The sequence below is a fragment of the Macaca fascicularis genome, chromosome 11, assembly GCF_037993035.2.
Source record: "Macaca fascicularis isolate 582-1 chromosome 11, T2T-MFA8v1.1".
In the NCBI taxonomy this organism is placed as follows: domain Eukaryota; kingdom Metazoa; phylum Chordata; class Mammalia; order Primates; family Cercopithecidae; genus Macaca; species Macaca fascicularis.
Window position 1 is genome coordinate 19,365,224 of NC_088385.1, and position 13,211 is coordinate 19,378,434.

General features: G+C 33.7%; 1 protein-coding gene across 17 annotated transcripts in view; it reads right to left on the reverse strand.

The window, feature by feature from the left end:
• Positions 1-4,662: 4,662 nt before the first annotated feature.
• LMO3 (LIM domain only 3) overlaps positions 4,663-13,211 on the reverse strand; it is a 62,555-nt gene continuing 54,006 nt past the window's right edge. For all 17 annotated transcript variants that reach the window (XM_045364794.3, XM_074006337.1, XM_015430428.4 and 14 more), the window contains one exon: positions 4,663-7,561. In XM_045364794.3, the coding sequence (XP_045220729.1) occupies positions 7,456-7,561 (106 nt within the window). In that variant the 3' untranslated portion in view covers positions 4,663-7,455. The remainder of the gene's footprint in view (positions 7,562-13,211) is intronic.

A 13,211-nucleotide genomic window follows, 5' to 3' on the forward strand; every position in this document is an offset into this window, starting at 1 on the left:
AAACAGTTTCAATGGGAAAAGTGTAAGGGTGAATTGAGACTAAGAAAATTGTGTTTTGAGTTAAACAGTAATCAAGCTAAGCTTAAAAATAATAACTAAAATATTGTCTTGTCAAATATCCTTAATTAAGACTGGAGATAAATTTTTAAGTCATCATCTCAGCTCTTGACTTCTTCTTCTGTTTCTTTATTGACATCTCAGTGTCCAACTAGTGTAAAACACTGATACTCTTCCTAAGTGTAAGCAGGCGATTCCTCATACTGCTGCGTTATACACATTTGTTTGGTTACTGCAGTTTTCAGGTTGAGTATTCCTTTCTGGAACAGTTCACAGCATCTTGCTGTGCTGCACTCTGCGTTCTTCTCATGCCTTTTATTTTTGGATTTCTGGTTTTCTAAGGTATTGTCTCTCAAAACAAACTTTTTAAATTGACACCTTAAGTAAGAACTACACACACACACACACACACACACACACACACACACAGACACACAAAACATAACCTACTAGTCAATCTGCCTGCATTGCATCAGGGTCTGTAAAAGCTATGGGTTCCCAATTGTACTCAAAAGGGGAAGAGTTAATGTAATGTATGCAAAAGAATTGTCATACAAAAGAGAAAAAGCTAAATACGGTCTATGTGGCTTGTTTCTTCTATTGAATGTGTATTTACTTATATAGCATCAATTTGTATTCATCTCTATTTTCTAAGTAGAAAAGATTAAATGTAAATGTAGAGAATTAAGTCAAACCATGCCAAGAACACAAAGTGCTAATCAATACAATTGGGAATGCATGATAATCAGTTCAGAAGTGGGTCCAATAATTTGTGTGAGAAAAAGAATTAGCCAAATATCCTAATAGGAAATTTGACTACATAGGTTTAAGTCCTTATTTCTGAGGGGACAGAAATCTCAAAATAATCCTATAGCTTATAATGAGACACTAAAATTGCATACATACGATTCCTGTTGATTTGGGGAAAAAGCATTGAGTTATGAAAAATTATAACCTATAAGAAAGACTTGGAATTATGAAAGTTCCATTGATGTGATAGAGAGGATGACTATGAAATTATTGGCTAACTTGATATGCACTGGCTGAAGTTTGCATCATTTTGGACAGCATAGCTAGTTCTTGTGCCCAACCAAAGTTCGTATAGTCAATACCACAGATCCTATAAGTTTAGTAAACACAATATTTTCTACATTTTTAAAGGAATTACTATTAATGTAACCTTAGAAAGACATAAAACAAAGTATAGAAATTTTAAATTACATAATATTTTTGTTACAGCTTTAAGTATATTTAAAACAATATGTTTGACCCATGGTGAGAATTTTTGTCTGTTTTTAAAGTACTTGAAACTTTATTACATCGGATTTTATTAAAATGTTTAGAAGAATTTGACTAAGATTCTAATCAATGTTTAAATGGTTGAATCTGATTTCTTTAATTTACAAGTTTTGCTTTATTAGCTGCTTAAATGGTGTTCAAATGTTGAGATAAATTGTATTTATTAGAGTTGTATGTTTAATAAATTGGGCATTAAACAAAGAATAAGTAGCAGCTAACATTATATTTTATGTCTCTCAGGGAAATAAAAGTTAAAGAAGACTGGTATGCTGCTACACCAGGGTGGGTGCCCAGAGTTCTGACATACATAGTTTTTCTAGGGCCTTTAATTTTTTTTTTTTTAATCTCATCTTCTGGAGGTTTTAAAATATCAAAGACAACATACTCATTCTGGAAGTAATACCAAAGACAAATAATATACTTGTTGTATTACGTTGATTCTGAGACTGTAGCCTCACATTATCACGGCATATTTATCGTGATGCTGAAACTTGCAGCTTTTTACTTCAATGTACCCTCACGTTGATGCTGACCACCTCTTGTTTTCATTACTGCTCTACGAAGCATCCTCTATTCTTGGTACCCTAGATTTACAGGCTCAAATAAATGCCTGCATGATGTGGTTGAAAGAAAGAGCTCCCAAACAGATTGAATCTAGGAAAATATAATCACCCTCATGCCCAATTTTTATCTTGAAAGATAGTATTAACTCTGATATGTTTGGAATTTTTGCTCAAGCATAAATAACTCCTAGTTCTTGACTATTCCCAGGAGCTAGAAAAAATAGTGACAATAATGACGACAACCCTATAAAAGATGATATGGTAGATTGAAAAGCACTAGACCTAGAAAACTTGTGTTTAAATCTCAGGCCCACTACTTTCTGACTGTATGACCTTGGGCAAGTTAAGTAACCTGTCTGTGCTTTCATTTTAATAGTATCTATGTCACAGGGGTGTTGTGGGAATTACATGGGTGTGCAGAACTACCTGATACATGGCAATTGTTTGGTAAATATTCACTATTATTACTAAAAGTTATTGAAGATGGGTCATATGAAAACGTTACATGCTTCAAATGAACTGTTTTACTTTTGGTGATTTAAACTCTTCTCCAGGGGCAGGGTGAAAAAAGATTTTGATAACGTATTATCTGAATGTCTCTTGTTCCCATTTTAATTTGTACTGTGTCCACTAAATTTGGCAGAGTTAATGCCAACCACTTTGCCCATGAAGCCAAAATATTCTGTAATCATCCTTGTGATACCAATTTCGAGTATTCAGCTTCTGAGTCCAGAATACCAACTGTGTAAAAACTGCGGATAATTCCAATTCACTTTTGAATGCAATGATCTGAACCAAACACAAAACCTAGCTGATCCAAGATGAGTTGGTCTTTATAATTTTGTGCATTACGTGATCTGCACACCCAAAACAGGAGTATCTTTGAATTTAACATATTTTCCTTTTCAGAAAACAGAATTCTTTTAATTAAAAACATTTTTAAAAAGTTCAGTGTGTGTAATTGTTAACACCTGCTATGTGTTACCAACAGATGTTTCTTACTTACCTAAGGGAACTGTTATAATTATTCTATAAGCTTATTGGAATGGCATTTACCAAGATAGTCGGGGAAGTTTAGTTGGTGACTTTTTATGTCATGTTTGGTATTTTTTAAAATCCCTTCCCCTACTGCTGTCAATACCCACAAACCTACCCCAACCAAGCCTGCCAAAAGCAAAAATGTCATTTTGGGGTACCAAAATGCAAAACTGGCAATCATCATGCATATTTTAGTCTTCATGAAAAGTTACTGAAATTAAATCATGTGTACACTAAAGCGTTGTAAAATTTACTCAAATTTACACAGCTATTCTTTGTGCTGTTCAACATGGAAGTCTTACAGCTTGATGATAAAAGTAAAAATATACCTTTCCAAATGATAATACCCTTCTAATAGCATGGCCTCAAAGGAAGCTCCAGTAAAAATGAGAGTTTTCTTTGTTTTTCTGGCCGTTGATAAAGTCTTATAAACCCTAGGCATTCTGAAATCTTCGTTTATGAAACTAATCACACAATTACCTACAGGCATGTGTTAAATTTGACACCGATTTCAGCCAAATAATGGACCAACTGCAAACAATGAATAAAGAGAGGCAGCTTCATTTATAACTGCTATTTCCACAGAGCTCTATTGTAATCATGGCAATCTGAGGGTGACTCATTAATTAATTGATGTTCTTTTTTATTATGTGCTATTGAGTTAATGAGTAATTTGTGTGAGATAATTCTCTGAACACATTGATTACTTGAGATATTTTCTGGGGCTTTCATATCAATGACATGCTGCATAGGTAGAAGATGCTATTTGCTTTTGTGTGCTCATTATAAGCAGGTTGAGATGAGCACAAACCAGTGCAAAGACACGTTAAAGTTATTTGATATAGGCCAACCCTAAGTCTGCCCAACGGGAGGCTGAATGCTCAAGAAGAGGCCTGTCACATAGTAGGTGCTCAATAAATGTCAATTGAACTAATGGCTATTAAATCTCTGCTTTCTATTACCTTAAATTACATTAAAACCACATCTTAAAAATATCTATAATAATGTTTTTAAGAAAAAGTAATGATCAAAAAGACGTTTGCTAAAATTGTATTTTGTGCCAATGGCCTATTACAATAAACATGCAGATTGTTTTTGCAACTTACTGAAGTGAACACTAAACATGTTTGGCCTACATAATTTCTATGAAATTGTTTAAGTGACGATTCAGAGAGTGGTTTGCCTAAAGTGATAGTTGAAAGGAAAACACTTTTGTATGGCATGTTTTACTACAGATATAATTTTCAGTGCCCTGTTTCAGTTAAGGTGCAACATCTCTTCTGCAAAAATGTAGATTGAGTTTCCTGTTTTAATTCATTATACAGAATAGAAAATTTGAAATTTAATCTGACAACAGCAACAGAGTTGCTTTCAGAAAGATCACTTAAAATTTGTATAAATGCGCAAAATTACACCCAGCAATCGCTACCTTCATGTTTGAGAGTTTTATTTTCCCCATAAAAATAAACAGCAGGAAATGACCTAGCTCAGAGATCCTAAACGTAACATTCAGAGAAACATTTGGGGTGCTTTGTCTATGTTTGTTATGACTTAGCTTTAGAAAGTAAATGTCCTCACACACCTTTTTTTCTTTTCATGGACTTAACATATGCTTTCTAGAGATCACCTTAAATTTTGCCGATTAAGTGCAATCAAATAGTATAACACCCCTTTTATTAAAAACATAAATCCAAATGTAAAAAAGTGAAATGAAAGAATCCAGCAGATATTTATTAAGCAAGATGAAAGTGAAATTACAAACACAGGTCAGCTTTAAACTCAGCACTCTGTTGGAGTGGAAGTGCACGGTCCTTCATCATAGGCAGCCTATGCGAGATGCATCTTAGGAAGGGAGCTTTCGCTGCTCAGAAATCAAAGCTCCATCAAAGGTGTCCTACTGGAGGCATCAGACAACAAGCTAAATGACGTTAGGGCTACACAACACAAAGGAGAAAGTTGACAACAATTCAGGGGCTTTGAGTAGTCAAGACAATTAGCTTAGTACTTCAGGTCAATAAATGCTACAATTTATGGGCAATTAGCTGTAAAACGGCCTATAGCTGAAACATTATTCCTGTCTTGTTTCACAATTTCATGGAGATTAAAGATAATCTAAACAGATTAAGGCCTTAATCTTTAATCCAGGTGAGTAATTTTGTTTGTAGTAAAAAGCATAAGAAATATTTCTCAGCATATTATGTGAAAGAAAAAGTGAAAACCTTGTTTGGTCTTCCAATGGCAAGGATAGTTGAACAGCTTCAAGAAGCTGAGAGAAGTTTTTTCCCAATTTACAAGTATTTTGACATATAGATAAACAAAAGCAAAACCAGCTAAACCTTAAAAGATCATCTGAATAAGATACTGACAATTATAATTTTACATCCACGTGAATTTCAAGCAATTGTTAATGGGGACCAGCAGGGCTGCATTAAGAAAACCACTTTTCACTTCTCTCTCCCCCACACATTTTTAATGTGTCTTGCTTTGTTTATTTTGGTTATGCAAGTCCTTTCTCTTCATGAAACAAGTGTAAGGCTCTAAGGCTAAAATAATAGTTATTTTTGTAGGCCCCAAATAGCTATTTTTGAATTTCTTTCTTTAGTATATCTCAAATCTGGGGAACATGGGACTTGAAGATTCCTAACCATGAAGCATTTGTAAAAATACATATCATTCACTTTTCACAGAACCATTTTCTTAAAAATAAGAGGCAATATCCAGATTCACATGCATGTTCATAATAAAGCTTTGTTTTAAAACAAATCCACACCAGCATTATTTTCAGCTTAATATTTTGGCCCCAACCCAAGAATCCAGGTATAACATTTAATTTTCATCTGTAATGCATATATTGTAAGGACAAAATATATATGCAAATAACACTGGAAAATATTGTTTCCTATACAAGTGATCGAGAAAAAACAAAGAAAAAGCAAACCCATAGCACTAAGTTTGCTGTAGTGAAAATATGGTTAATGGTGCCGTGTAGAATTAGATTCGTTGAAAAGTAGTTCTATTACAAGGAGCAAAAGCAAAGAAGCAAGTTTGTGGGCAGCCCAGAAGAGGGGATCATATTCTCATTTACTTAATTGTAAATTAAATAATCATTCTCCATAATTTCTGTTTCTAGAGCTTTCTTCTTTGTATGCTATCATGTAAGGTAGTACTATTTCACCTTAAAAAATGGAAAGACAAATTTCAGCCTAAGAGTGATGTATTCTGAGTTGGTAATTACTTAAAACAGTGAGAGAGTAAAACACATCAAACTTAATGCATTTACTTTTTGAACATTAAAATAAATGTCAGGTAAATACAAAAAAAATATAATCACTAGCTCTCAGCATTTTATCAATCCCTTTGTTTCTCTTCTTCTAGAAGATTCTATGAGCATTATGTTGCTCTGATCAAAAGTAACCTCACTACTCAAATACCATCACAGCTTCAATGTGCATTATAGTGATTTCAGTAGATTCACACTCAAATCTTTTCAGTGTCATACATTTATTAAGCCATAAAGTTATTAAACCCTCAGCTCTTGTGGAGAGATCTGGGCAGAATTTATACAACAAGTTTAATTTATCGCTTAAAGATTATCTCATAATTGTGGTAACAGATTTTTAAAGTAACCCTTTGGAAAAAATTTTACATGATACCCAAAGGCACTAGTTCACATAAGGGGTGTGGCTGAAAAAGCAAAACAAAGCCATTGTGTAGGTAAAGAGCACACAAAAAAAGGATATTAAAAGGAAACCTGTTAAGCTTTAAAGTTATTCTAAAAATGGCACTTTTCACGTTGGTATAAAATGAAAGTGCTTTAAGATGAAATTTTTATGTATTTTTTAAAGCTTATTTTTAACCCCCTGAAAATAGGGGGTTATAACAAGAACACTGATAGACTCTAACTTATAGCGGCAGTAAGTAGCAGATGTCACTAAAATGCTCTGTGTGTGTCTTTATTTTTTAGTATTTTTAATGTTGATAGACTTGCTTTATCTATCTGTGTATCATTAGTGAGATTTGCTTTTCAATTCTTTACTAGAAAGTTACAGCTCATTTAAAATAGCTGGTAAATACAGAAAGCATAAATATACAGTAAGTTTAAACACTGATTGTACTAAATGCAACAATACAAAGAAGCAAACGGAACACAAATGGTAACACAATAAAACTGTATTACATTTGTGCTTCAAATATTACAATACATTATATACAATAGTCCAAAATAAACATCTCATGCCAAGTGACACAAAAACGAATAGCAAGCAAAAAAATCCAGCAATATGTACATTACTTTTTTCTTTAATAATAAACATTCAACTCTGAACTGGGGCAATTTCACTACATACAGATGCAGTCCGCCTTTTATTCCATATAACCATCCTGCCTTCCTATATCTACGCTATTCAGTAGGTTCCTGTGTCGATTCTTATATACATGTGGAGCAAAAAAGATAAAAGAATGTAGTGCTTTGTATTCTTAATGGGGTGATGTTGATAGATCAGCGAACCTGGGGTGCATAACCTTCTTTCATTAAACCTTCCTCGTAGTCCGTCTGGCAAAGGATCATGTTATTCTTTAGGAAAAATTTGTCTCCAACACAAAATCTGAAAATATTTTAAACAATAAAATGTGGTTAAGACCATTTCATTTGGATCTATAAATATGAAGATTTATTTTCCTAATAATAGTTTCACATGGTAATTCTCTGAATCTGAAAAACTGGCTTAGACAGTTGTCTTCATGATCAGAATTAAACCATTTACCATTTACTTCATTTAATGAAATGTTGCACACATTTGAAATCTTGCCTTTGCATGCAAAAATTGTAAGGATATTGAGATATACACTTTGGGCACCCAAGATGACTTGCTTTTTTTTTTTTTTTTTTTTTTTTTTCCACATTGGAAATAAAAAAAATAAAAGGAACTGATCTGTATTTACACCCATTAAAATAAAAGAAAGAATGGTAATAATGTTTCACTGCAGTAATTATGGATGATTTCATCTCTGGCCATTTAGGCACTTAATAAAAAAGGAAAAGGCATTAAAATGAATCAAACAATTAGAAAATAGCCCATTTTAAAGCTTCCCATTTAAAGCTTTCTTTTACTCTGTTATTAAAATGTGATTAAATTTTAGTAATCTAGAAGTAATCATTCTGAAGTGAGAGTTGCTCTAGCATTAGACTCTGATGCTGAGCCATATTCCTTTGTTTGTGGCAAGTTCACTAACATGAAATAGTAGATGTCATTTCTTAGAGCACTTCCAATTTAACCAAAGGGAGTAACCTAAATGAACTACTTAATATTGATGTGATAAATTAAATGAGTTTCCAATAGCTAATTATGCATTTTATTTTATAAAGCATTGTTTAATGTGCAAGCCTGTAATGTTTTTAATAAATGTTCTTTTTGTATGATTTCCCCATGGTGACACTTTGGACACAATTAAGGTCAGAAATAAATGCTTTTTCTGTTTCCGGTACATTTAACAATAAAGTAACTCTGGGGAGATCTGTATATATATTTAATTGTAACAATTTAACCTTCAAACAGTGGTGTCTGGTAGAGTTGACCCAGTAAAACTACTTGTAATTATACAAGTTGACCTCTCTGACCTTTGATAGTAGTCTCTCTTTATCAGATAGTCAATTTCAAATGATGTTCCAGCAGAAACCTTAGTGGATAGATTAAATTGTGTAGTGAAAACCACCCTTTAATGTTTTGTGAAGTTGAAGGTTTAAATGAGGAGCAGTTGGACTGATTTACATTTGCAAAGATTGGAATGCTAGACAAACAGTGAACCTATTTTTTTTTCCAACGGGTAGCTTTGGAAATTTATCCTTATACTAGCTAAGTAGATAGAGGGGAAAATAGTGTAATAAAAAAAAAAGTAGATTGAAAAGAATTAGCTTTCCTCTTAAAGGAAAATTGGTCTGTTTATTTGTGGAATTTACTTTTTTTCCCCAGGATTACTGCCTGCTGATGGTGTTGATTGAAAGCACAGACTATGCACTGATCTTGAAATCCTAGGGCTGTTTGTGGTCAAAGCTACTGGATACAATAAATAATTCAAGGTTGGGGCTTTAAGTATATTTTCCTTGTATTAGTTGTAACCTGTATCCTTTAAATGTTGCCCTTCAATAATGATGTTTGTACAAACCGGTTTGACAATATCCTGATGACTAGGATATGCTGAATAAAAGGAAGTATTTCTCTTGTTGAATAGACCTAAGTAGTCAAACTGATAGCTTATTTTTTATGTGAAATTATATAAAATAGCCATGTAGAATATGTTTACTGTTCAAAGTTATAAATTTATATTACTGTTGAAATTAATTTTGACTAATATGCAAATAATAAAATGTCACCAAAAACAAGTAGATTCAATAAAACACTCTTGTGTTCCAGCTGATATTACTAAATCATTTTTTCTAAAAACCATTTAATCCGGAAATACTCTCTTTTAACTCCATATTGTTTAAAATTTTGCTTTACTTCTTTAGTAAGCCCTAAAATTCTACTAGCCATCAAATAAAAACGTTTTCTTTGTCATGTTCCCATGTTATGTCATGCCATTCGTACCTTTAGAGGCCTTCACGTTTAGAAAATTTGCATTTGTAGAATAATAAATTCAAGGTAATTATAGTGAGAAAACACAAAACCAAGAGCCTGGGGATCTGTCTTGAATCCTGCCTCTATCACCTACCCGTTGCAAGACCTGGGTACAGTTCAGACCACCCCTGGCTCAGTTCCCCATGTGTAAGAGAAAAAGAGCCCCGTAACTAGATTATAGAGAGGTTCAAATGAAAAGTGTCGGAACGGCGGAGAGGTATAGCGCAACCAGTAGGGTCCAAACTCTACCTTCCGACTTTCGATAATTGAAACTAAAACTTTGGTTTTTAATACCTGTGACATCAGTCGCCTTTGTAGGCTTGTGGCAAGGAGTAGAAATGAAATATCTAAAATCTTACCTCAGTGTTTGGACTATAGGTAAAATAGCCACCTTTTAATACTTACCATATGCTAAATGCTAAGCATGTATGTTCATGATCACATTTATTCCCTACATCCAACCTAGAAAGTAAGCATTATCATGGCTTTTTATAGAAGAAAAACCTAAGATTCCATTCCAGAATTTAAAAACCCTGCCCAAGATTCTCTAGTTAGAACGTATGTAATAAGGGAAGGAAAATAACCCACGTCTTTTTGGATTCAAGACTCAAGCTTATACCTGAGGGCAGTAAAGCATGCAGGCTACAAGAATAATGTGAAGATTAAACGGCAATACAGGGTGTAGCTGGGTTCTTTGTAGGACTATTATTCTTTTGCATAACTTTTCTTTTTTTTTTTTTTTTCCTTTTTTCTTTTTTTTAGACGGAGTCCTGCTCTGTCGCCCAGACTGGAGTGCAGTGGCGCAACCTCGGCTCACTGCAAGCTCCGCCTCCCGAGTTCACGCCATTTTCCTGCCTCAGCCTCTCTTTTGCGTAACTTTAAAAAAGTGTGCCTACTATTCAATTAGGAGGTATATATACAGCAACAGAGGAGGGGAGAGAGAGAGAGAGGGACAGAGAACTTTTCTAAAATATCCTTACCTGACACATTTTATTACTAATACGCTATCAACTGGATAAAGTGCATTTTATACGCATTTCAATTTATACTTAAAGGTCAAGATGAAACAGAACATGGATGAGGGATGTCACATTTGCACATGTGACTCAAACAAAACGGCCTTGAAAGCTGTGGTTAAGAGCAGATTATGATTGGTATGCAATTAAGGTTGATACCCTCTTTAAAAAATGCTTCATATATACATATAAAGAAATTTGAGAGACAGCAATACAGAGTACGTACTTAACACATTAATCTGTAACTGTGATTTTGTAAGAAATGCTAATTTCCAGTGTTATTTAACCAACTTCTTATGAGATTCAGCATTTGCAGGAAAAAAAAAAAAAGCATTATGAAAGGAGTGATAGCCAGAGGATACCGCAAGTATATTAACAGGCTACAATTACTAAAAATAAACATAATCCTTCTTGTAATCTGACCCTAATTACTTGTAGTATGCTCAGTTCAATTAGTTTTACCCTCATTTAAAAAAAATTATGGTAAGGAATAAGAAGATGGCCAATCGGATTATTAAACCATCTGATTCTGATGTTTTGGAATTAATATTAGATTTAATTTCTAGATATTTTTGAGTGCTTCTTCATATAGTCTTAGAGACTTGAGAAGTATATGAAACAAGCACAACTAGTAAATCATCCTTATAAAATATAGTGCTTAATTTTAAGCAGGTTATCAAAAGCCTATGCTAAGAAGCCTCCACTGGTAACATCCCTTTTAAGAAATAAAAATGTTAGCCTAGCCATCTTCTTTTCCTAAAGTTAGTGACTGACAATTATGATTAATTTCTATCTCACAACACTTAGATAACAAGGGAGATCCAATCCATATTTCTAGTGTCTATACTTTCCTATTCCACATCTTCAGTTAACTGTAAGTTAGAGATTTCTATACTATACTGTTTTCAGTAAGAGTTCTGGGTTGTGTACTCTATTCCACCACTATACACCTGTGAACAAATTTACTGTCTTTCCCACTGACAATCCGGTTGTCATTCTACATCTCACCGCTAACAACCCTTACTGTATCAAATTACACTGCCTGCACCCCAAATCTTGCTATACATTATTCAAAGTTTACCTTACTTTAACTCCACTATATCGATTCACATTTATATGCTCTTAGACAATAAAATACCTCTGTTGAAATGAACCTGACTCCAGAGAGGGAGACCAGATTCCTTGGGTTTAAATCTTGAGTCTACCATTTTCTTCTTACTGTAATCTTGGGCAAGTTACTTACATTTATTATACTTTACTTTCCTCATCTGTCAAATGAAGCTAATAACTACCTATTTATGGGATATTTTGAGTATTAAATGAGTGAGTACATATAAAATTCTCAGAACAGTGTTGGGTGTTTGACTAATACTTTATCAGAATTCGCTATCATTACTATTTGGTAATGATAATCTTTTCACCTTTACTTAAGGTGTTCCCCAGCAATAAATATTTCTCCCCTTTTTCTGTCTACTTAAATTCTAACAATCCTTGAGTTCCCATTCGCTCCATCAACATCCTCTGACCATGTAAATTTGCTTATTCTGCTCTCTCCCAAAGCACTTATTTATTGGTGTACTGTTTATTTTGGTGTTTCACAATTTCTCATGAAAGTGTAACTGGCTTCCCATTATAGTCAGCAGTTCTGCGGGAAACGACGACGAGTTATATTTCTTTTGAACCCTTTGCAGAACCATCATAAACTGTACTACCACTTAAGGTGTGTGGTCAATAAAAATTGGTTAAGGTAGATTTATTCCAGAAACCAATAGCTTTAAATAACAAATGTATTTGAGATGACTAGTTTAAATTTGTATTCATTTTGACTTTTATTTAATGGCTTTTCAAAGACTAAGTTTACAATTTCATTTCCTCTAGGTGCTTGCTCTCTTTCTACTCCTCCATATGCCTACCAAACCGCTTCTCTAATCTCTGAACATACTGAGCTGCTTTTCATTTCCTAAACCCGTCAAATGCTTTCACATCTGCATGCCTTTGCACGTTGCTCAATTTGCTGAAAATTCCTTTCCTCACTGCTCCCTGGCTCCCTCATCTTCCCCAACCCCCAGCAGACACACTTCCTATAAGTCAACCAGTTCTAGGGAGTTCTTTTTGTTAAGACTCAGCACATCAGGCTTTTGATGCTTCCCTAACACTTCAAGAAGGATGGCTCTCTCTTCCTTCAGTATAGATCTATTTAGCATCGATTACACTCTTCTGTGACTCTTTGATGTCTTGTGTCTCCCATAGCTCTGGACACCTCTAAGAAATAAACTAGATTTTATCAACCTCAGCTTCCACAGAGCCTAGCACAGTGCTTTATTCTGAAAAAAAAGAAAATTAATTGTTACATAATTTTACTTATTTGGGAAAATCTCATCACAAGCTTTTTTTTTTTTTTTTTCCCTTTTCTTACAAAACTATCATTTAGTTTTACTGAGTTTTCTAAGGGACTGATTCACCTTTAAGAAATTAACCAGTTATATAGAATCTTCCAATTCTGAATGAGATTCAAGATACCATAAAACAAGCTTAAATAACCCTCCTGCGGTACCTTTTAAAATAGAGAAACTAGCAGAATTGTAATGCAGGATTCACATTTTAGCTATACTCCTCTAAAAGGG